Below are 26,130 nucleotides of genomic sequence, written 5' to 3' on the forward strand. Positions count from 1 at the left end.
TGAAAGCAATGTTTATAGCTCCAGTTCACATATTGGAATCTTTAGGAAATATCATTTCTAGAAAAATCAAAAGACATAACTCAAAAGGTATTCAAGGCATGGCGGCATGCGAGGGAGGTTTCAGGGTGGTGGCCAACTCCTCCCCACCTTTTTATCTTATGCGACACTCATGTTTTCCAGCCTCTAAGAAATAAAGTTGTTTAAGAATAGTTAAATGATGCACGGTGTAAGAGTAAGCCTTTCTCTCTCTCTCTCTCTCTCTCTGCTTTTAGGAGGCAGCTCCCCTGCCTTTTGGCTTGAGCTCTAGAAAACAGCAGTATTCTGAAGCTTAGAATAATCACTTTTCCTATCCCACCGTCCATCCATCATTGAATTCTTCCTCAGGCATAAACAGGAGTCTAATTGACAAGGAAATTATATTTCTGAGTATTGTTGTGTGTGAGGGGTAGAGATTTCAGCTGTGGGGAGTCACTAATAGAATATTCCATTTAAAAGTAAAAAGAGAGAGAGAGAGAGGAAGAGAGAGAGCCTCTGAATTTATTTATGCAGAGTATTTTCAGATGACAAAAAGCCCTAGGTAGATAAATACACATTAATAGTATCCAAACAGATTATTCCAAAAGCTATTCATAAATGGCAGTGCATATGTGCATATATATAACAGCTATAGACTTTGTACCTTGGACAGAAAATGCACACGGATAGTCTGCACTGCAAAGTTTGTTTAAAGCAATAAATACGATTATCAAGTCCTCTGTCAATGACAGCAGAAGGTTCCAGGCACTGTCTGTTTCATAATCCTGATTCTAGCTGGCTCTCACTTCTCTGCAGCTCAAGTTGCCAGCAAAGGCTGAACTGGAGCTGGAGAGTCAATCCTTGTTTGGTTAACAAATTCCCCCGCAAAAGATCCCCCCAAGCCCCCAGGAGCCGTAGTGATGTCATATCCGCTGTCCAGGTCTCCACACCTCTCCCAGCGCTCACTCCCTTGATCCTGTTCTTGGGTTAAAACTTTTGAGGTGGACTGGCTGGAGAGCAGCAGGCGAGGTGCGGGGAACCGGGGCGTGCAGGTTGGAGGCGCTTCAGCACCGCGGCCAGCGCCCCGCGGCGACCCACCCCGGCCGGCCGCGAGCTCGTGCGCGGACTCCCAGCTCCTCCGCTGCGATGCCTGCGGAATGATCGCCCCCCAGGGCGGCTGCCGGTGCTGCTGCTGCTGCCGCCACCGCCGCTGCCGCTGCCGCTGTTGCTGCTGCTGCTGCTGCCGCCGCCGCCTCCTGTGTCTCCACTCCGCTCTGACGGGCAGGCAGAAAGTGCAACTGGAGGGGAAGGTCTCCGCAGTGACACTGGAGTGGCCACAGAAGCGCGAGTAACGAGAGGGGGCCCCGGACCCAGATCAGAATGCAGGCGGCGTCCAACCTGCTCAACGTGCTGCTGCTGGCTCTGCTCGCTGGATTCGAGCCTTCCAAGGTAGGGCCACTGTTTTAACTCTCGTCTGAAATCGAGGTGCTATGGGAGAACAGACCGACCGAGAATGCAAATACATAGAGCTGCCCCCCCCCCCCAATAAATAAAAAGACGGCAGGAAAAGCCAGCTGTCCCGGCTAGCTTGTGATGCCTGGCGTTGCTGGCAGGGCTTGGAGGAGAACGAGGTGAACTACCCACCCTCCCTCCCTCCCTCCCGGGGGACTAGCCCTTCGAGGTGGGGTCTGGGTCCGGGCGGGGGGGGGGGGGGGCAGCGCGGGCAATGCGGCTCTCCGGGGGCCCGGAGCTCCTTCTGGGTCCCAGGGCTTGGCGTGCCGCCCTGGAGTCGCTGGGGTAACACGGAGGAGTTCGGGGCGCAGACAATGCAACGTGTAAACACGGGTTAGGAGCCGGTGAACCGTCTCTTTGTTGGAAGCGGAGGAGCATTTTATTTTATTTTATTTTATTTTTTATTCCAAGCGGATCCTGGTCGGGAATACTCTCATGGCAGACGTGCTGCCAGTTGTGTCCGAAAAAAAAAAAAAACCACTGGGGATGTTGCTCGTAACACACACGCCTAGGCGGAGGGGCAGGGCTCCCCACAGACCTCCCTGCGCCGCTGGGGAAGGGGGCTTGTGTTTATTCCCCGCTTTCTCTTCATTAAGGGAATTAGGGGGCACCGAGGAAGTTCTGATGACCAGTGATGAGAAACAGGAAGTGAGGACCTTATCAAACTAGGAGGGCCCGAGGAAAGATGTCTCATCCCTGTTGAACTCTGAAAATTAGCCAGCCCTGGCAATGAAAGTGAACGCTAAGCTCTTTTTATAAGGAAAGAAAAGAAAAAAAAAAAAAAAAAAAGGCAGGAAAACCAGGAGGAATGCTTTTAACAGTGTATGAGAAAAAAACCTGGATGATCAAGTCAGATAGTTGGAGAGCTTCAGCCTTATAAGGAAATCTTAATTACCGGGAATAAGAGATAAGGCGGTCTGGTAAAAAAGAGTAAGAAGTTACCGTTTTAAAAATCACGTTACTTATTGAACTGGGCAAGAGCAATGGGACACAATTGGAAAAAATGATGCTAGGTGACCATACCGTGGAAAGCTGTGTTTTTGGAATGCTTGTTATTTTTAAAGCTTTGCTACATCACCTGTGCGGTGGAGAGGAAATTAAGTCTCCATAATTGAATGGAACTAATTAAGATGTAAGTAGGTATAATCTAATACGGTGGCTGACTATTTTTAGGCCTTAGACAGTAGTAGGCAGTGAAAACTTAGAATCATGTCATATACTTGTAATTCCTTCTGGGCAGTTTTCATGTTTAGAGAGAGATCTGATGAGAATACAATCATTTTATTCTAGAGCTATGGTTGTGCTCCTATTGTCGTTAACATCTTCAGTGTGAATGCTATCTCAGTGGTCTCGATGGAATGTGTAGCCTACTAAGGGACAGCTTCAAAGCATTTTACATATAGGTAAAAAAAAAGTGCTTTATATTTTCTGAATCTTTGTTTTTTTCTCACCTCTGGATATATAGAGACACAGTCATTGTCACTTTATATTATATGTTGGTTAAAACTTTTCAACACATTTCATGGTATCCCCCCCCCCCTTTGGAATATTCTTGGCAGAAGAATTTAAAAAGCCAAATCTAATCACTGAGTTACTGCAGGGAAAATAGAAAAACAAAAACAAAACACTTGACTTAAAATGAGTTTTGTCATTCCTTAAAATGAATTCAGATATGGAGTGCTTTACTACCGCCTTCATATGGGATTGGTCTGACATCTTTAATGCACAAATAGCTTCACGTCTAGCACCCTCTTCTTTCCCGAATTAAATATCTATAAACAAAGAAGAGCGTCTGTTAAGTACTGAGATAAATCCTCCAAATAAATGACCCACTTCGTAGTCAGTATCATCTTTTGTGGTAGTGATCGGTTTATCTCCGGGTCTTCAACAATGTGAAACTTTTCTGAACCGGGGCTGCCCTGGCACAGCCCAGCTGAGAAATTCAGGAAGAAAGGCACATTAACTTCTCAAACTGTCCCTTTCCAGCTTCCAGACACTGCCACACAGTGTGCAAAGAGGGGAAGACGGCATTGCTGCTATGCCACATCTGACAATATAGAGGGAGAATATTAAAATGTTCCTAGCAAGTGGCTTTCGATGTTGTGAAACGTGTTTGGATTAGGAGACCAAATACTGCTTAAAAAGTGAAGAAAAGCTCCTTTTGTATGGTTTAGTAAACTACTGTCCATCACAAATGGTACCATTCAGTTTTCAAATTAATTGTCAATGAGGTTATAAACTAGAAATGGTCTCAATTTTTATTTTGTTATTGTACTGACTACTTAAAGGCTTGCTTAATAAAATCAGCATGCATAATGCAAATTGTATTTAGTGAAACAGAAATTAGGAATCCATTAACAGAGTACCACACAAGGCCACAGTTTTGGGACAAATAAGTAATAATTAAGTGATGACACTTGAATGTAATTTTAAACAGCTGATTTGTTAATACTAATACAATAGAACTGACATATTTCATCATAACATTTTTAAAACAAATGTATTTAGGTGTTCTTCTATAGCATTACACTTTATGCTTTTAGTAAGCATATATATAATTACACATAGGTATGTTGGCAGAACAGGAAAGCTCTTAACATTGACTAGACTTTTTGTTCAGGTATAGGATTGCTATATACCAAATATTGTAAATCTAAACCTCTGAGAATGCATATTGTATATTAATTTATCTGAAAACAAAAAAGGCTTTCTAACAACATTGCCAACTCCATGTCACAGAATACTATGTAACATTTATGTTTATGATCATTTTTCCTGACATTGAGACGGACAGATCCTAATGATATTTTATAAAGTGCTTAAGTATCGCCATCTTATGGTAAGATAAGTAACTTGAAACTCAATTTTATCTTTAAATGGTAAAAAAAAAAAAAAAAAAAAAAAAAATGCCCAAACTCCTCTATTGATAGGATGAACTTACTTTCAGGACATACTTATTACTTTCTTTTCTCTCATTTGATACATCAGAAAATTAGCAAGATCGGTATTTTCTTCTGGCAAAGAAAGGTGACTCACTGCTAATTATTTGTATTTTTATACAGACAGATGATCAATTTTCCTCTCAGGAAAATTATGAGAATTATGCGTTCTTAATTAAAATCTTATGGACAACTTTCCAGTTCCATTTAGAACTCGGGGGTGTTATCACTTTGCCTATTTTGAGAGAGATCAATTAATTTCATTTGTAATGGAATGTCTGAAGTATAGACAATATGCCAAACCATCATTTATTCAATAAGTTAAAAAAAAAACCCTGAAAGCTTGTAGGAATTCAATTCTTGCTCAGTTTTAAAGAGAAAGGTTAGTTTCTTTGTAGGAAATTCCTGAGGGCGACTGCTAGATGGCATCTCTGTGCTTTTAAACTGAAGACGACCAGTTCAGCAATGACCTTGATAGCACGAAAGTGAACCTTTTCCTTTCACAAGGTTTTTAGCAAACCCTCATTTGAACGTAATAACACAACAGTCACTGCCGTGAGTCAGAACCATGAATTTCTCTGTTCGGCGCTGCTGAATTTGGAAGGGAGGAAGGAGCGTAAATACACAGGAGCCCGTGCGGATTTCAAAGAGAGCGTGTACCCTGGAGCCAGACACTTGAGTCACAGTTAAAAAAAAAAAAAAAAAAAGAGGGGGCATGGCCACCGTCACACAGGGCAGTGACTGTGAACCTCAAGGCAGTCACACTTGTGTGATGAGTACATCGCAGAATGCCCTGGCATGCTTCGATTGAGAAAGCCTTGTCTTCTTCCTACAAACATATTCAAGAACTCAGCACTGTGGTCCTTGCTCCCACTAGAGACCTCCACTATAACCATGACTCAGCAATAATCCTCCCCACCCAACTGCTCTTTCCGTCTGTCCACGAGAACCCGGCCACTTAACGCTCTCTTTACACGAGACAGTTGCTTTAGAGCCATAGAAACATAAAGGGAAGGAAGAGAATTTCCATAATTATACTGTTATAAAAGGCTTCTTAACGTAAACGCGCCATGCATAAGCGCCTCTGTGTTTTAGTATTGTGAAAGAAAATCTTCAAAGACTTAAATTGGCCAGAGGTGGCTTCTGGAAATGAAATCTGGTTAATACACTCTTATAATTGTTCAATGAAGTTGATAGAAAGCAAAACCTGCTAGAGAAATCCACTGAGATCAGTTATCAGTCTGCTTTAAAACACACCTGAAATAATCTACCCTCTTCTGTAGCCACTGTGTGCCAGAGACACATCCTCTATCAACCGGACCAACTCGCATCAGAGCAGCAAGTATGGGTCCGTGGCGTGTGGCACAGCCTGTAATTACACACCAGGGAACCCGGGTGCGGTCGAAAGCCGAAAGTCTGATGCAGCCTGTTCCTGTTTTGAGAGAGCTCCTGACTCTTGCTCTCACATTATAGCCCATCCTCCTCGAGACAATTACATTTTTTATTTAGCAGAAAGTAAATATTCTTTCTCACTCCTTCCCTTGGCAACTTGAAAAGGTTAAAATTGTACTGCTCTCCTTTATTTTTAAAAAATAACTATTCCCTATATTTTGCAACTGTTCTCTTTTAAAAAAAAGACTATTGTGATGATCGACACTCTGTTGAGAAGGGACACAGAGGGGCAGGACTCAGGGTCCCTCATTTCTGATCCCCACTTTGCCACTGGTATATCTGTGAATGACTCTGGGGAAGGCGTGGCCTCAGTGCTCTCACCTGTAAAGTGGGGGGCTACCATATGTTCTGAAAACTTCTTGGCTAAACTTTCAAATGACCAACTGTGTTATGGTCTGTGTGTTTGCGCTCCCCCCCCCCAATTTATATATTGATCTAATGTCCCATGTCATGGTATTAAGATGTGAGGACTTTGCGGGTGATCAGGTTCTGTAGATGGAGCCCTCATGAATGGGATCAGTGCCCTTCTGTAAGAGGCCCTGGAGAGCTAGCTCACCCTTCCTGTCTGTGAGGACACAAGGCTTGGACCTGGAAGAGGGCCCTCCCCTGAATACACTAGGCTCCTGATCTTGAACTTCTAGCATCCAGGACTGTGAAAGGTAAATATCAGTGTCTAAGCCACCCAGTCTGGGCTATTTCATTACAAAGCATGAGTAGACTAAGGCACTTTTTAATATTTGGTTATTTCTCAAAATACTTGCATACTCTTTGGTGGCTATAGCTTGTAAGGTGATGGACTTTGTGAGATGTGGCCATTGGCCTGCCCCGGTGACATCATAAAGCTTTCACCCACTTCCTCACTCATCAGCCCCCTTCCTGCCTGCCCCCTCCCATTCATGATGCATGTACTTGGGCTTCTATCCATTTGCCCATCAAACTGTGCTCCCGTGGCAGAACGGCGTATCAATCTAGTGGATCTGAAAGCCGACGTGTTTCTTCCTTCAGATGTTATTAATAAGTCTTTTATTCGATGAAAAAATCTCTACTGAAAACTTCTCTTTCATATAAAAGCAATTTCTGGGGTACTGAAGAGATGTAGAAGGTATCCTGGGAGGAGCTACTTATAAAAGGTCCTGCAAATTCATTGCTGCTTCTTCTTCCCAAGCAGAAATTTAGACTGGCAATTATTAGGAAAATCTCAATCTTCATGATATAGAAAACAAGACTGGAGAAAGCTTCAGCTTAGAAGTTAACACATGGCATTTGATTTTCTTAAGTATTAATTAGCCATCTTTTTATTTAATAAAAAAAACAACAAATCGGTAATAGTGAAATTAAGAAAGGATACACAAAACCAGAGGAGTGAGTTAGGAGAGATTTGGGCTTATCTGTGCATCTGTGCTAATGTGTGTGTGTTCATGTATGTGAACAAATTATTTCACAGTGGCATTAAAATATGAGGCAACATCCAAAGCTATTTAAACACTCACCACCTTTAAATCTAAAATATGACGTTGAGACTGGTCAACTATCTACTCAGTCTGTGACACTTCTCGATTAAAAACCTTAAAGGATGGCCCTGGCCGGTTGACTCAGTGGTAGAGCGTCAGCCTGGCGTGCAGGAGTCTTGGGTTTGATTCCCGGCCAGGGCACACAGGAGAAGCGCCCATCTGCTTCTCCACCCCTCCCCCTCTCCTTCCTCTCTGTATCTCTCTTCCCCTCCCGCAGCCAAGGCTCCATTGGAGCAAAGTTGGCCTGGGTGCTGAGGATGGCTCCATGGCCTCTGCCTCAGGCACTAGAATGGCTCTGGTCGCAACAGAGCAACGCCCCAGATGGGCAGAGCATCACCCCCTGGTGGGCATGCCAGGTGGATCCCGGTCCGGCACATGCGGGAGTCTATCTGACTGCCTCCCCATTTCCAACTTCAGGGAAATAAAAAAACAAAACAACAACAAAAAAAAACCTTAAAGGATGTTTTTATTTAGCTAACAGTACGATGACAATTTTCAAATGTAAGTTTTAAAACTATTCCAAACTTATGGCAACGTAGAAGGGGGAGATGTCCATGAAATCCTAAGAACTGGTTTTTAACGTCTAACTGTGCAACTTTTCAGTGAGATCATCTCTCTACAGGTCATTTTATATAAACTGTGGAATAGATGTTATAGCAATGAATTTATACAGTTATTGGTGATGTTAGTATGTGTGAACCTATTTGAAAGCATAAAGTTCTATGCAAATATCCCACGAACCTCACTGAACCTATAACCAACTCTCACGTCTGCTGTGTATCATATAGTAAAATTATCTTGCTGTTCCTTCTTCTCAGTTTTTAGAAAAGAAAGTGTCCCATAGAACTATCAGCAGGGCTTCTCAGAACCAGCCCATAATTTTGGTCCGAGCTCCTATTTCAACATGCCACCTTAGAATTTTACATCACACTTACATCCATCCAAAAGGGCACCTCTTCCAAGCTGCTTAGGAAAAAATACAAGACATGAGGCTGAGATTTGAAACTAATCATGGCGAGTGGCTCACAGATAGGATGGATATATATGAACAGAGAATCTATCAGTGGATTAAATTACTCTTTTGACCCAGCACGCACAGTGTGGCTTCTTGTGTCTTTCCAAAGTGTATCAGTGAGAAAGTGGTGTAAGTTCTCTCTAAGATGTAAAAACATTAAAGATATTTTAAAGTGGGATTTTCTCAAATTAATCTAAAAATGTCCAGACCAGAGGGTCATTGTGTTAGCTCTTTCAGACTGGGTAGTGTAATGAATAACATTTTTAACTGATCACACACAGTTCTGGATTCCGGGAAGTCCAAGATCAAGGCACCAGCGGGGCTGAGTTTTGCTGAGGGTCATCCTCTTCCTGGGTCAGAGACGGTGCCTTCTCGCTGCGTCCTCACCCAGTCACAGGGGCTAGGGAGCTCTGTGGACTCTCTCTTATAAGGGCACTGATCCCAATCATGAGAGCTTCATCCGCACGACTTAATCGCCTCCGAAAGAAAGGCTGTACCTCCTAATACCGTCACACAGGGCAATAGGATATCAACGTATCAATTTAGGACAGAGGAGGGGCACAAATGAGCATTTGGACCATAGTGACCATGGAGGAATGACCGCTTTCTTTCTTTTTTTTTTTTTTGTATTTTTCTGAGGTTGGAAACGGGGAGGCAGTCAGATAGACTCCCGCATGCGCCCGACTGGGATCCACCCGACATGCCCTCTAAGGGGTGATGCTCTGCCCATCTGGGGCATTGCTCTGTTGCAACCAGAGCCATTCTAGTGCCTGAGGCAGAGGCCATAGAGCCATCCTCAGTGCCTGGGCCAACTTTGCTCCAATGGAGCCTTGGCTGCGGGAGGGGAAGAGAGAGACAGAGAGGAAGGAGAGGGGGAGGGGTGGAGGAGCAGATGGGTGCTTCTCCTGTGTGCCTGGGCCGGGAATCGAACCCAGGACTCCCACACGCCAGGCCGACACTCTACCACCGAGCCAACCAGCCAGGGGGAATGACCACTTCTGTGAACATCATTTCTCTGGGATTGCTTGCTTAGTCCCTCTGTCTGTCCTGGTTCTCCTATTCTGCTCAGTCAAGACTTCGGCAAAGTGCTTGAAAAGATCTGACCCTTAGCCACTTGGCAACATGTCCTCTGATATCACTCATCCAAAAGCAAGTCGACCTGAGGAACTCATGAACAGAATCTCTTTTTTTTCTGAAGTCAACCCCAGTAGATAATATGAAGGGTAAAAAACAAAAAAAAAACAAAAAACAAAACAGGTGAGAGCGGCCCTGGCTGGTTGGCTCAGCGGTAGAGCGTCGGCCTGGCGTGTGGGGGACCCGGGTTCGATTCCCGGCCAGGGCACATAGGAGAAGCGCCCATCTGCTTCTCCCCCCCCCTCCTTCCTCTCTGTCTCTCTCTTCCCCTCCCGCAGCCAAGGCTCCTTTGAAGCAAAGATGGCCCAGGCGCTGGGGATGGCTCCTTGGCCTTTGCCCCAGGCACTAGAGTGGCTCTGGTCGCGGCAGAGCGACGCCCCGGAGGGGCAGAGCATCGCCCCCTGGTGGGCAGAGCGTCGCCCCCTGGTGGGCAGAGCGTCGCCCCTGGTGGGCGTGACGGGTGGATCCCAGTCGGGCGCATGCGGGAGTCTGTCTGACTGTCTCTTCCCGTTTCCAGCTTCAGAAAAATACAAAACAGGTGAGAGCAACTCTATCGTAGGATAACCCTACCCATGAACACCTAACAGTTAAGAAATTATCGTTTCAAAAATACTTGCCACACTGTAGTGATGTTTACCTTATTGCTGTCACTTGCTACATTTTGTGTGTGTGTGTGGGGGGGGGGAGGTGGTGTCCAAGCTACAGGAATAGCTTAAGACCATTTCTCTATTAATAGTGCCAATAATTCTGCTAATAGAAATATTCAAAAAATGTTGAAACTATTAAAAATAGAGTTTCCTAAGGACATTTATCTTTTGTGCCTGGAAAACAAGGTGTTTCGGAGCATCTCTCCCAGAGCTATGCCTTCTGTCATTCCGACGCCGAGCTTTGGGAAGAATAAAAACAAGTTCGGAAAGAGGATCACAGCTGCTGCTCTGTTCGTGCGTCTGCCTCTCCCTGAAAAGCTCCTTCCCTCGTCTCCATATGTCAGAGTTCTACCTGTGTTTTGAGACGCACCTCAAATGTCACTTCTGCCACGTCGTATCCTTCCCAGACTCCCCTCACACCCCCGAGGACATGAGCCCGGAACTCCCGTGGGAGAGGTACCCGCGCGCTCTATCCCCACATCTGCGGCGCGGCACGGGGTCTACACGCCAGGGGCGTTCAAGCGACACAGACCACAATGGATTTCTTCTTCCCCCACAATTTGCAAAATACTCTAGAGCTGATCGCTCTCGTTGTCCTTATCCCTCTCTTATTGTTAATTGGAGATCCACTGTAGTGTGTCTCCTCTGCTCAATTACCATGTGGCTGAGGGCTGGCTCCGGGTCTCCGTCACTGTCATACTCCTCCCTACCTAGCAGCTAGCGCAGTGTCCATTCAGGTAGCATCTGTCACGGGTGAGGCTCACTGAGCAGATGCACAGATGAAGAAAAATAACGAGTCAAGGAACCCCCAGAAAACTTCAAGTCCTGAGGTAAATGTTGCATCAATAGAGTCTGTGTTTTGGGTCCAGGCTCCCATCAGACAAAAAACAAGGCAAGGGAAGTAAGACTGGTTTTAAGAACTTGGTGTCAAGGGCTTCAACTGTTCATAGCAGGCTGTTTGTCTGGAAGAATGCTGCAAGATCATGTCTTTTTAAATTTTTCATCGACTCCCTGTCTCTACCTCGCCATCCTTAGTCGCTGTTGTTGGCGTTTGGTAACTCTCTGGGATGCTGGCACCTGAATACTCTTGTGAATCACTTGCTGTGTTTTGTGACACTCTGTGACAAAGTTAGTAAATCCTCTTCTTCCTTGCTGGATGTATGCGTGCATTTTATTTGTACAGCTTTATAAGTCAGAATAGCTCATTAATGTGTCCTTATTGTTTTGACGATCTTTATTTGGTGTGATGCTTTATTTGAAAAATTAGTACATTATCTGAACTTATCTCTTTTTTGGAACTGAGCTATTTTTTAAGAATGTAAAATATTCTGTAGAAATTATTTTCTTACTGCACAGTCTTATACTAGTACTATATTAAAATAAATAATGTTCTCTATTTGTAATACATTACTGTATGAGCACACCACCGCCTTACAGAATAACATCAGATGATGAAAAGCAAATCTAGATATAGTGGAGTTGCAGTTATCTGAACTAGAACTTCTAAAGATAGTCAGACATTCAAAATTTTTATGATTAACTCTGTGGCTTAAAATGCTCGGAAAAGAAATGTCGTTAATACAATTGCTTCAACAGCACAAGTAAACAGCTACAGAGATAACCCCAAGGAAAAGGCCACCCACGGAATAGACCGTTCTTTTTATTTTTCAAACTATGTGGAAGGTGATTAAGAAGCATTATCCCATGATGAATAAATAGCATTACTAGAGGGAACAATCCCAGATGTCAGGATCGCTTCAAATAGAGCATCAGTATCGGAAGAGTCGATTCACTGGCACCAAAGTGTCACTGGTGAAATATGGCCGTAAAAAAGATGCCATCACTTCTGGGAATGATCTATGTCTGTGGCTGCTTAGGGAATTGTGTACGTGAATGAGCGCCGGCGGTGAGTATTTTCACACCCTCACGTGTTTCTGCGGCACGATGACATTTTAGTGCATCTACCACTATCGTCACTTAACCAGCTGACACATTGTGGGGCTCGAGACCCACTGAAGGTTCTTTTGCTAGACTGATCATTTCTTATTTATATCATGCTCCACAGAGATCCTACCCGGGACAAGAAGTTGAGTGCTAGACCAAGTCAGAGAACAAAATAAATCTGGGTTGACTGCCATCCACCTGAAGGCACCCGGGGGACAAGCAGGAGGAAATCGATGGAGGGTTAGAAGCTCACACCAAACAGGTCGCTATTCTCACGCAGAGACCTGATGCTGGGCGTGAGAGAGTTGAGAGCATTGAGAGCAGGGAATCAGGGATGAAATGACTTCACTCAGTGTCTCCCGTGGCAGCAAAGTATCATGACCCGTCCACCCCCCGTCAGTCAAAACAAGAAAGGATTCCAAGTCTAAATATGTGTCCTAAGATAAACGTGGAATAATGCTTCAAGAAGTGATGAAATGATAAATGAGCTATATGTCTGGGGGGTGAATACACTGAAACACAGTTACAAGGAAAATGAGGGCTGGGGGAGATAAGGAGTTGTTTCTACATCACGGATGACACTTTGAGACAGGATGCACACATTTGGCAATGTGTATTTAAGCATTTCAAGTGAAGTTTATTCTCCCTACCAACACCACACACACACACAAACACACACACACACACACACACACACACACGTGCGTGACTGTATTTATTAATCTGAGACCTGGTTACCCTTCTATTACTGTTGGGCATTCACTTTTAGAACAATGCCTCTTAGTAAGAAGAAACAGAAGGAGGGAAAAGGCATAAAAACGTAAGTTCACCTCCGGTCTTGACTTGCACCCGAGTTCTGCACAGGGAGACACAATAGAAACACGACTGCGCTCGGTCCGTGTGCATGTGATTGTTTGTTTTGGAAAAGATCCCGCTCAAGGGACTCAACCTAATTAATATTAATGTAACGCATAAAATGAAGAGAGAGAGAGAGAGAGAGAAACCAGAGCAAATCACAGCAAATTATAGAATAATTGGGGAATTGGAAAGTTCAGGGCTGTGGATGCAGTTCTAAATTAGGCAGGAGAAAAGCTGTCCAGTCGTATGGCTGTGGGCAACTCACTAAATTCTTTGGTTTTCATCTTCCTGTGCACAAAATGAGGGTGGTGAATCCAATGCTTTTTTTTTTTTACTGGTCCCTAAAATAGGGGTACCTTTATCTCTCTCTCTTTTTTTTTTTTTTTTTGTATTTTTCTGAAGCTGGAAACGGGGGAGACAGTCAGACAGACTCCCGCATGCGCCCGACCGGGATCCACCCGGCACACTCACCAGGGGCGATGCTCTGCCCACCAGGGGGTGATGCTCTGCCCCTCTGGGGCGTCGCTCTGCCACGACCAGAGCCACTCTAGCACCTGGGGCAGAGGCCAAGGAGCCATCCCCAGCGCCTGGGCCATCTTTGCTCCAATGGAGCCTTGGCTGCGGGAGGGGAAGAGAGAGACAGAGAGGAAGGGGGGGTGGTGGTGAAGCAAATGGGCGCTTCTCCTATGTGCCCTGGCCGGGAATTGAACCCGGGTCCCCCGCACGCCAGGCCGACGCTCTACCGCTGAGCCAACCGGCCAGGGCCTTTATCTCTTATTTATGTAACTCATCATCCATCCATTTCCTTCTGCTCACGGACCCTCAGACATGTGCGACTGAAGTAAAACACTGGCTTCTTCCATTTTACTGCTGATAATCACAGTTGATGTCATCGAGAAAGTCCTAGCCATGCACTCCTACCCATAGAGGGACACAAACAATAACTGTGAAAGAAGTCCATAAGCTTATTTTCTAGCCTGAGCATGACAGCATACTCAACACTTGTTCTGCACCCTTCCCTTTTATATATTTGCTGTTCAAGATGCATGAGGAGTAAACAAGTGGACGACATGTTTCTGCCTCTGCCTGACGGCAGTTAAAACAGACCAGACTCTTAGTTACAGGAAACGGGGAGACTGTCCGGCTGAAGCCGGCATGAAGGCAAGAGTCTCCACCGCCATGTCCTACCCGGCGATGGATGGTGAGCCTGCTTCTGCCCGTGTTTCTAGGATTGGGGAACAGGACGGTATTCAAGGCCCTGGATCATTCCAAATGTCAGCTAATTATGAGAAGGTTTCTTTTTATATTAAGTTATGATTTCTAACAATATCATCTACCATTGACTTATGATCCTATCTTTAGCTAAATATAGTAAGAAAAAAAAAGTACATGGACTGCAATAGACAGAATGTCACCCCAAAGACGTTCCCATCCTAATCCCCAGAACCTGTGAATAGGTTGCCTCACATGGCCAAAGGGGATGTGTAGATGTGGCTCAATTAAAAATCTTGAGATGGAACAACTCAAGAGAGAGAGAGAGAGAGATAGCTCTTAGAAGGAAAAGCTGAATGCTCAGAGTCAGAAAAAGAAGTGAGAGATTGTGGAAGCAGAGGTTGGAGAAAGGCACCTGAAATACAGAGAAAGGAGCCGAAAGCCAAGAAATGTAGGCTGCCTCTAGAAACTGCAAAGGCAGGAAAATGGATTCCCCAGAGTGTCCAGAAAAAAATTCAGTCTGCTGACACTGATTTTAATCTCAGAAGACTTATTCCAGACTTCTGCTCCCCAGAACCGTGGGATACGAAACTTGTGTTGCTTTAAACCACTTGGTCTGTGGTCATTTGTTACAGCAGCAAAAGTAAACTAATACATTTGTCTAGAGCAGCGATTTTCAACCTTTTTACCTCACGGCACACATATACTAATGACTGAAATTCTGCGGTACATCAAAAATATATTTTTTCACAATCTGACAAAAAAAAAATAGGCATAATTTTGATTTATTCACAGCAATGGCTATTGTTGTTTTGGCTGTTTTCATTTTTCTATTTGACACTCTGGAAAAGAGGTCAGTGGCCCTGACTACAGAGTCAGGAATAGCATGTTCTAAAAGTTCTTGTGGCACACTGTGAGATGATAATAATTAATATGCAAACAAACACAAAATGTAAGCCAAATAACAGTAGAGTCTACACTTGGGGATATTAAGATTTAAGAGACTGCCCCGGCCAGTTGGCTCAGCAGTAGAGCATCGGCCCGGCATGTGATGTTCAATTCCCAGCCAGGGCACATGGGAGAGTGCCCATCTGCTTCTCCACTCTTCCCCCTCTCCTTTCTCTCTGTCTCTCTCTCCCCCTCCTGCAGCCAAGGCTCCACTGGAGCAAAGTTGGCCTAGGCGCTGAGGATGGCCCTGTGGCCTCCACCTCAGGTGCTAGAATGGTTCCCGGTTGCAATGAAGCAATGCCCCAGATGGGCAGAGTATCGCCCCCTGGTGGGCATGCTGGGTGGTTCCTGGTCAGGCGCAGGTTGTTCCTGTCTGCCTGCCTCCCCGCTTCTCACTTCAGAAAAATACACACACACACACACACACACACACACACACACACACACAAGATTTAAGAGACCACACATGGGAATTAGGAATTACCATAAGGTCTAAAACAGGGGTCCCCAAACTACGGCCCACGGGCCGCATGCGGCCCCGAGGCCATTTATCCGGCCCCCGCTGCACTTCCGGAAGGGGCACCTCTTTCATTGGTGGTCAGTGAGAGGAGCATAGTTCTCATTGAAATACTGGTCAGTTTGTTGATTTAAATTTACTTGTTCTTTATTTTAAATATTGTATTTGTTCCCGTTTTGTTTTTTTACTTTAAAATAAGATATGTGCAGTGTGAATAGGGATTTGTTCATAGTTTTTTTTTATAGTCCGGTCCTCCAACGGTCTGAGGGAAAGTGAACTGGTCCCCTGTGTAAAAAGTTTGGGGACCCCTGGTCTAAAAATTATAAAGATGGTAAAACAGAAATGAAAAAGTGCCTATTAAAGAAGACTAGATTACACGTAATTCTAGCTGAATCACATGATAGGTTATTGTGTTCCCCAGCTGACATTTACAGCTCACAGAGGACCCTCAAAGTCACTCCTTCAACCCCTCTTCCAAAGCCAACAGCTCTCCACGCTATTTCTCAATATCTCTGGTGACACGATACTATTTTCTAGGACAGTCTCCTTTTTTTTAAATTTATTGGTGTGACACTGGTTAAGATAATTATACAGGTTTCAGGTGCACAATTCTACAAGACATCCCTGTACTCCATCTGGTGTGTTCACCCCCAAAGTCCGTCTTCATCCATCACCATCTATCTCCCGTGCTTTCCTTCTTCCCCGCCCCGCCCTCCGCCGACAGTTCAGCTCACTGCAGAGTCCTCGCAAATGAACTGGAATTTTCCTCACAGCGGTTGCCATTCATTGATTGAGGGAGACGAGATGGAATCCTTTCAAGAGCCTGTCTATTAAATATTTAAACAGTTTCCTCTGGTCTGCCTTTCTCTGGAATTGGCTTGCTCTGACGGACTGTTTAGCATGGCTCCCACTCCCTCTATGGGTGTCCCAAATACTCTCTCATTAGACGTACCTTAAGGCCAAATAAATCAAGCAGTCAACTTAAAAAGAATCAGATACAAAGTGAATCTTTTTTGTGTGTTTTTGTAAGGTAGAAATCTGCCTAGAGAATCTGGCCCTCAATGTAATAATGACATGGGTGTCATTTCTTTTTTTTTTTTTTTTTTTTTTTTTTTTGCCAGCATTGGACTTTTAAAAGCACTTGGTATCCAGTTTTTTTTTTTTACACTGGATTTATAACCGACACTGAAAATACAGGTAAACTGGCTGCTCTGATTCAGTAGAATGAGGATGATGACTCCTGCTTTTCCGTCAGTCACACGTGAGGCACCAAAGGCACCAGCATGTCCTCAGAGGAAAGCAGTTTTGTTTAGAGAGCCAATCAATGCATTAATTAATTAATTAATTAATGTATTTTTATTGTTAAGTGAGAGGCAGGGAGGCAGAGAGATAGACTCCCACATGTGCCCCAACTGGGATCTACCCAGCAAGGACCCCTATGGGATGATGCTCTGCCCATCTGGGGCTGCTGCTCTGTTGCTCAGCAAGTGAGCTATTCTAGCACCTGAGGTGATGCCATGGAGCCATCCTCAGTGCCCAGGACCAACTTTGCTCAAATCATTCAAGCTATGGCTGAGGGAGGGGAAGAGAGAGAGAAGGGGGGGAGGAGGGGGGGAGAAGCAGACGGTCACTTCTCCTGTGTGCCCTGACCGGGAATCAAACCTGGGACTTCCACATGCCAGGTTGATACTCTACTGCTGAGCCAATCAGCCAGGGCTGTGTTTACTTAATTTTAAATAACTGAGATTTTTTTTTTAGCTGTAGGACAATTTTAATGTGAAGAAAATAATTAGTCCAAAACTAAATGATTCTCAGTGATTATAATTATCACATTGACACAATTATTATCATAATAATTTTTTCAACAAATACTCATGCCTGGCACTATTCCAGGAGTTGGAGACAAAAGAATTATTAACAAGGTGTTGTTACTACTCTCAAAAGCCTTAGTATTTTCTACTGGGAGACTCGTACAGGCATACTAGTTGTTGTAGTGTTGTACAGTGTGTCCTACAGCAGAGTCTTGTCTAGGAGACAAGTAGGGGATTGACAATGGACCTCTACAGCCGACTGGGGCACCAGAGAACATTTCCTGGGGGAGGTGATACTTAAAGGAAGACCAACTTGACAGTGAAGAGAAGAAGGGAGAGTCCATTAAAAGGCATGAAGTCACAGGGAGGTAGAAGAGCATGTGAAGCTCTCAAGAGCTTTCATTTCAATTCTTCTTATGACTTCTTTTATTGTTAATTATATGGGAAGTATTGTAGGAGAAGCTGATGCAGATGAGAAACAAGGAGAGCTACTGGTGGCCTGAAGATGGTACAGAAATGATTTCTTGACTGTCACCAAGATATTGAAAGTATTTCTGGAATTCAATTACCATAACCCCAAAAAGAAAAAAACCACCATGTAGCTGTATTAGAGTTCTTCAGAGAAATAAAACCAACTGAGTGTGTGTTCTCTACATAATATATAGACATAACTTAGCCTATATGCCATATATTTCATATATAAAAATGACTTATTATAGGGAATTGGCTCATGGGATTGTTGAGGCTGATAATTCCCAAGATCTGCAGTCAGAAAGCTAGAAACCCAAGAAATACAATGATGTAGCTGTAGTCTGAATGCGAAGGTCTGAGAACCAGGGGGTATGATGATGTAGTTCTGGTCCAAAAGCCTGCGGGCTCGAGACCTAATAAGAGCCAGTGTTTCAATTTGAGCCCAAAGATGATGGGAAAAAAAAAATCAATGTTTCAGCAAAAGGCAGTTGGGCAGAAAATATTTTCTCTTATTCAGCCCTTTTGTTCTATCTGGGACTTCAACTGATTAGATAAGGCCCACCTATATTAGGGAGAGCAATCTGCTTTACTCAGTCTATCAATGCAACTGTTAATGTCAGGCAGAAACATCTGCACAGACACACCCAAGGTAATGATGACCCAATCTCTGGCACCCCGTGGCCCAGTCAACTTGACACATATAATTAATTTAATTAACCATCAGAGTAATAATATAAAGTTATGTATATCTTTTTAAAGTATATATATTTATATATATATATATATCTGTGTAGTCTATCTATCTATCATCTATCTATCTTTGCAACCACTACCTATTATAATACTCAAAACATAAATTACTGAGAAGAATCCCCAACACATAACACAAGATCTGTATGATTTCACTGTGATTCTGTGACCCTGCTTCATTTATATCCTGCTGACTAGGCCCCCAGGGAAGCTATAACTCAAGGTTTTGGCATTGTGGAGTGCTTCACTACCACCACACATAAAAATTATTATTATTTAATTCTTAATATTATCACTATGCTTTGAGAACAAATCTGTTGTTGGAATGGTTTCTCTCAAATAAAGTACCTTCTACTATATTTTCAACTAGTTGCAAGCTGATTCCAGCTTGGTTAATCGGCCTAAAATTTGGCATCACCTAAAACTTTTAGTCAGGCTGCCTACTGACTTCAAATTTTATTGACAAGCTTTTTGTGTTTTTTTTTGTCAGAATGTAAATTTATTCATTTTAGAAGAAGAGAAAATTCCATTTTTGCCTTATGTTTTATTTTCTTCTTTCCTCCCTCCTTCCTTCCCTCTTCACTTATTTTGTTTCATTCAAAAAGAAATAAAAACAATTAAAATTCCATCATAATGTTCAAATTGGAGCCCCAAAGCTCAGACCATGTAAAATGGATAGCCACGTTTCAACAAAGATTTCAGAAGGATGAGTGCAAGCCTGTTACGGAAGTTTGGGGACAGCCACCCACTACATGGCCTCCACATCACTAGGGACTTAAAGTCAACGATTTTCCCTGTGGTTTTAGAACATCTGCTATGCACCCAGGACTAGCTACCATCCAAGGTTATCGCCGTGACTAACGAGATAAAACTGTTCATAATCTAATTAACAATAATAAAAAGAATGACCAATATATATATATATATATATATGTCACATATGGTAATATATCATATAATGTGAATTGAAAACCAAACACATAGAAGTGAGACGTCCGGTAAGACGTGAGGTTAGGGACAAATTCAGCAGGCCCCACGGTAAGGGAGACACTTGAGCAATAATATGAAGCAGGTGAGAAAGAGAGTCACCTACATGTCCGGGAGAAGAGAGTTCCCAGCAGAGAACAGCTTTATCCAAATTCAATGAAGCGGGCGCATGCGTGGCAGGTCTGAGGAAGGGCAAGGAGGCTGGTGAAGGCGAGCCATGACCAATGGGAGAGGGGCAGAAAATGAGAGCGGCGAGTCAGCAGGAGGCTCCATCCCGGGAACCCTGTGAGTGGTCGGAAGGATTCTGCATGCCATGAGGAGACGCGGTGGGCTCTGAACGGCGATGTGAGATGATAGGACTTTTGTCGTAAAAGGATCCCTTTGGCGGCTGTGTGAAGAATCTGCTTCTGGTGGTAAAGGAAGAAGAGAGACCAGGTGGTGTAAGAAAACAAAGTTAGCCTGACCTGTGGTGGCGCAGTGGATAAAGCGTCAACCTGGAAATGCTGAAGTCGCCGGTTCGAAACCCTAGGCTGGCTTGGTCAAGGCACATATGGGAGTTGATGCTTCCTGCACCTCCCCCCTTCTCTCTCTCTCTCTCCTTTCTAAAATGAATAAAGAAAATAAAAAATAAATAAAGAAAACAAAGCGTCAATGGTGGCTGACAGACTCTGTCGGCAAACTGAAAAATAAGAACTGACTATGTGTGGAAGGTTTTTGACTTGAGCAACTGAGAAGAACTACGTCTCTTTTAACTGCAAAGAACACCGGGAGAGAAGGTCAGGCGTTTGATTCTGGGCGCGATAAATCTGAAATGCCGATCAGGCATGCGGGTGGGGTTGTTGAGCTGGGAGTCGGTATTCGGAGTTCAGGGGCGAGGTCTGGAGTGAGCCTGTCACTTTGGGGATCATCAGATTGAAGACAGCACGTAAACCCGTGGGATTGGAGGAGGAGTCGCCCGAACCCTAAGCCTCAAGCATTTAAAAGTCGATGCTGAGGTAAAACCAGCGACACAGATGGAGAAGGAGCCCACGACATACGAGGAAGACCGGAAGGCACTGTCCTAAAAACGGAGTGAACAGAACGTCTTCAGGAGGAAAGATTTATTCATTTATCATGTGCTCCGTCCGCATGGGCCAGGAAACCGGCAAGATGAAAGCGAATCATTGTCCTTAGAAATGGAAATCAGTGACATCGCTGGGGGGGGGGGGGGGGGTTCAGTAGACTGACTGTGGCAAAGCCCCCTTCCTGAGGGACTGTCAGGTATGGACGGAGAGGAGTCAGAGCCTACAATCAGATACACACCAGACCTCCACGGAGTATCCCTGCGGAGAGAAACGGGGGACCCCGAGAGGAGGCTACGGCGTCAGACACGTGTTTTTCTGTTTTTTTTGTTGTTGTTGTTGTTGTTTTTTTTGTTTTTTCTGAAGCTGGAAACGAGGAGAGACAGACAGACTCCCGACCGGGATCCACCTGGCACGCCCACCAGGGGCGACGCTCTGCCCACCAGGGGGCGATGCTCTGCCACGACCAGAGCCACTCTAGCGCCTGGGGCAGAGGCCACAGAGCCATCCCCAGCGCCCGGGCCATCTTTGCTCCAATGGAGCCTCGGCTGCGGGAGGGGAAGAGAGAGACAGAGAGGAAGGAGGGGGGGGTGGAGAAGCAAATGGGCGCTTCTCCTATGTGCCCTGGCCGGGAATCGAACCCGGGTCCCCCACACGCCAGGCCGACGCTCTACCGCTGAGCCAACCGGCCAGGGCCAGACACGTTTTTAATGACATCTAAAAGGAGTGAAGGCACAGTCGGTGGTCAGGCTGATGGAACAGCCCAGGAGGAGCTGGTCATGGACCGGAGCACTTCTATGGGAAGAGGTGGGAAGACGGCGGACTCCGCGCACAGAGGGGGCCGGAGCTCAGACGGGGAGAGCCCTTGCCCTCTGCACCTGCACCGCCCCAGTGACACGGGAAGCGTGGCCATCCACGGAGAGTGACTGAGCGTGGGCTACCGGTAGAGAAACGGAAAGAACAGGGTCCTGGAACTGCCATTAGGAGCGAAGAGGAGGACAGCCCTTCCGCTGCCCGGCTCACGCACGGTCAGAGGCAGCGGTGTCCTCGGGGGGAAAACCAGAGTTCAGAAAGAGTAAAAAAAGGGAGAAAGATTTTTCAGAGAAGCAGTGGACATGAGGGAATGTCACTCATGATGGATGGTGAGTGTCTCACAGCTTGCCCCCTGCATTAAAGCTGATAATGAATCTTTCACGGACGTTGGAAGGTGCGTCGGAGCTCTTCTCAAGAAACTAGTTATCTTTTTTTTCCCACTGGCTCCTTGCAAAGGGTTAGCCAGCCCAGATCTCTCCTGATAAGGAGAAGAGACAAAGCGATGAGCTAGTTGAAGGGCACTAAACACGGGTTATAACAGGGGAACGAGGTATCACTCCCCTCCCCCTCAGTCTGAGCCGGATTTACTGGGATGTCCCATCATCCTCGACGGCAGACTCATCCGGGGCGTCTCCGAAGTCAGTGTTACATAACGAAGACGGAAAGGCAGAGCTGACAGCCAGTGGGACTGCGTATTTTAATCACGTTAGGTCAGAACTCTACTCTGAAAATCCCCTCGGAACATTTTAAAGCAATATAAGAAAGCTGTATGCTGACAGATATGGGGCTATCACTTCCACATAACAATTTCCCACGTCCGGGAAAATATATTGTTTCGACCCCACCAAACACATACAGGAAGATTGGGTTCAAGTTTGGTTTTTTTTCCCCCCCCATTAATCCTGAGACCAGAATGAAATATTACTTCAATGTGGTCTATTAATGAAAAGAAATTTGTAGTTTGTTATACTTAGCAATTTATTTGTGTCTAGAATATGCCTAAGGAGACACAGCTCACATATGGCTCTTAATCTATTATATGAGGCCTTTCTAATCATTCAACAAACATAAAAGAAGAAAAATGGTAAGTTTAGTTTCATGTGACTGAAGCAAGGAGAAGGGGGGAAGTCATATATGTGACTGACATTCTTTGATTTCCCTTGCTGTGGGATGACATTATGATAGAGTAAAAGGAATGTGTAAGGTACTCAAAAATTGGCATTGGACTAAGAATCTGGAAATAGGAAAGTTAAAGCGTGCGTGTGTGTGTGTGTGTGTGTGTGTGTGAAAGAGGGAAAGTCTCATCTGATAACTACTAAACCTCAAACATCGAAACTAATTACACTAATTATAGAAGTGAACAGCGTGACTTACAAAATATTTTTAAATGCAGCTTATTTCCAAATCCTATAATAACCTAAGTCGGTCCTACAAATTTCTTTGAAATGGGAAACCTAACAGAGATTGTTAGGACTCATTGTAAAAACAGATGAGATGACTTTCAAATTATCCTGTCAATTAAATGAGTATGGGTGATTTAAATTTCCCATGTATATTAATCCCGTGTATATTAAGCAAGCCTCTATTTTTCCTTGCTTGCTTCTTTTCTTCCTTTTAGGCTTTTATGCAATGGAAATGCCATCTTTAACCTCTGTCACAATTAGTTTCTGGCCCAAATGATGAACATTTCCTGATAGAAATTGTAATAAATTACTTGTCTTGCATGAAGCCTGTCACTTCTATCTAAAATGACACAGTTCTCCGTAATATAATGGGGAAATCAATTGCACTGTCCTGGGTCTATATGCAGTTTAAATAAGATAACATTTCAAAGCACCAAGTTCACTGCTTGGCATTCAGTAAGTACTAAATAAATGGCAGCTTAGTTTTCAGTAAATTAGTGTTCAAGAAATGGCTTGTGCTATATGTTCTACTACTGAATATGCTAATTCTGTAACCAACATCACCATTTAGTTCATCTTGCCCAATTTCCTATGATTCCCAGTATGTCTCATAAAAAAAGAGATATATTCCTATGAGAACTCCACCTGCTCCTGACCTCACCTTTATAAAGTTTTATTTTAATTTCTTACTATTTTTCCCCCCCGAAGTGAGAAGCTGGGAGGCAGTCAGACTCCCACATGCGCCCAACTGGGATCCACCCAGCATGCCCACCAGGGGGTGATGCTCTACCCCTGGGGCATTGTTCTTTTGAGGCCAGAGCCATTCTAGTGCCTGAGGCAGAAGCCATGGAGCCATCCTCAGTGCCCGGGCTAACTTTGCTCCAATGGAGCCTTGACTGCAGGAGGAGAAGAGAGAGACAGAGAGAAAGGAGAGGGGGAAGGGTGGAGAAGCAGATGGGTGCTTCTCCTGTGTGCCTTGGCCGGGAATAGAACTCAGGACTTCCACGCTTCGGCCCGCTGCTCTACCACTGAGCCAACTGGCCAAGGTCTAATTTTTACTATCTTTTGAACAGTGATGTCAAAATACTTATATTTAGGGAACCAAAAGAGAAAAAGAAAGCAACAATGACCCTTCAAAACAGAAAAGGCTGTGTCTGTGCAAATAAATCGAGAGCACAACTATTTTCGTTAAAAAAAAGAACCCCCGTGATTCACTATAAGGGTTAACAACAGAGTGTGGACTGAGAAGCTTTTATATATTCTGTCTTTACTCACAGATCATCTCTGATCCCTTCAGCACTGCGGGTTGGTGTTGAAAAGTCTTTTGCATAAAGAAGAACAGAAGGGGACTAACCAGTGACTCCTAAAGCCCCTTCCAATTCAGAAATGCTTTTCAATTCAACAGATCCTTGCTAAGCACACGCTCAGTTCGGGTCCCCCCCCCCCCAGACGCTGTGATTTTAGTGCGTTCCAATTCTCTATGTTTTTTTTGTAATCATGACCTATGTGGTATTTATGCAGCAACACAGTTGTGTTCAAGGAAACGAGAAGTACAAACTTGATCCAAGGAAACGAGAAATACAAACCTAATCTACATTTCAGTTGACTGTGGTTCAGCTCTTTAGCAAAATCGACTGTTTAAATATACCAATCTGTCTAATCCGACTGTCAGGGAGCCGGGAGTGCACACTGCGACTGTTAATGTCCGCGAGCCTCAGTTTACTTGGAGAGCAACTCAGGATAAAAATGAAATGTGAGAATGCTGTGGGAAGCGCAGGAGCTAATATGTTCTGGGCGTATCTGGAACACAGTGAGAGAGACAGGGACCATCAATACAGACGGTAACAGCTACTGTAGCCTGCCAGCCAATCTAGTATCGGCATTAGTATTTTGCCTGTGTGTCATTGTCTCTTTTTAGGTTGCCAATTATGTAAGCCTCTCCAGGTGTGCTTTTCACAAGATGGAAAAGGCGTGGGTGCAGCTCAAAATCAGTAGTATCCTGTCCAATCCTGGGCACCCGTCCCGTGACCAGATGGCCACCTCAGTGAAGCTGGGTGCATGTAACTCTCCTTCCTGCAAAACCCTGGGTCGGAGTTCCTTTATGTGGGACTTAACCACCAAATGGAGTAATTTGCAATTATCTAATTATATATTAGGTACATTTATTTACAAAAGCTAAATGGAGAGAAATCACTAATTGCAAATGGACTAATATGGCATTCTAGTGTTTTGGGGACTTCCATCTCTGAGTTTCCTTTCTGTCTTCTCCTCAATTTTTTCAGAGAGCTTAAAATGCCCCATAAGAATTTAGTAATGTCCACTGAACTACAACCACAGCTTTGTTAACTTGTAGCAAATCCTTACAGCTTGCTTCTCTTTCCACCAGGACTTTCCTTCCTGCAGTGATACTTTCAATGCTTTCTGTCATTTTTATACACTGTGTTCCCTCCTTTTGCAGCTCCTGGGATTTGTATAACGTGCTGCTCTGGTGCCTGCTACATATTTTCACCTGGTGGTCCCTGGTTATACCCTCCATGTAAGAGCTTCCTTCTGCCCTCTTCCTGTATTCTTGCTACATTTTTGATAACTGCCATCTCTATGTAAATAGCAATCTCCTATCCAATCTCTGTGTTACTTGTTTTGCAAACATTAATAATAAGTGGTTTGCATTTTTTGTGCCAATGGCCACTTGCATTGCAAATGACATTTTGCTAGCTGAAATGAGCTATATTTAGCCTCAGAAAATCTTGATATTTGGCCACAAAAAAAAAAAAAAAAGAAAAAGACAAAAGAAAAAGAAAAATGGACTGGCTATAAGTTAGAAAGCCACCAGAAAAAAAAGCAAATTATTTCAGCTACTTTGTGAATCCCTCCACTTACAGCAAAAATGGCACACTTCAGAAACAGAAAGGCTTTGAAGATGCTCTATCAATTCTTTCCCAGCCAGAGTACTGCTCGTGGTTCCACGCAGGTGAAAGTGTCACTGCAGAGAAACTAAGGGTGGATTCATTTTAAAAACGAAAACCATGTGTGTGGGTTAGCCTGATAATTACTTTTCCAGCCCTGGGACAGTGGAGATGTGCTGTGTCACTTTAAATAGTCATCTGAGCCTGACTAGGTGGTGACGCAG

The 26,130-nt window shown here is 44.3% G+C and overlaps 1 protein-coding gene across 1 annotated transcript in view; it reads left to right on the top strand.

Annotated features, from left to right (window-relative positions):
• Nucleotides 1–805: 805 nt before the first annotated feature.
• The window catches only part of OLFM3 (olfactomedin 3), a 181,137-nt gene continuing 155,812 nt past the window's right edge, over nt 806–26,130 (top strand). Inside the window, exon 1 of the mRNA XM_066353187.1 lies at nt 806–1,464. Coding sequence (XP_066209284.1) covers nt 1,396–1,464 — 69 coding nt within the window. The 5' untranslated portion in view covers nt 806–1,395. The remainder of the gene's footprint in view (nt 1,465–26,130) is intronic.

This window comes from Saccopteryx leptura, chromosome 11 (assembly GCF_036850995.1).
Source record: "Saccopteryx leptura isolate mSacLep1 chromosome 11, mSacLep1_pri_phased_curated, whole genome shotgun sequence".
In the NCBI taxonomy this organism is placed as follows: domain Eukaryota; kingdom Metazoa; phylum Chordata; class Mammalia; order Chiroptera; family Emballonuridae; genus Saccopteryx; species Saccopteryx leptura.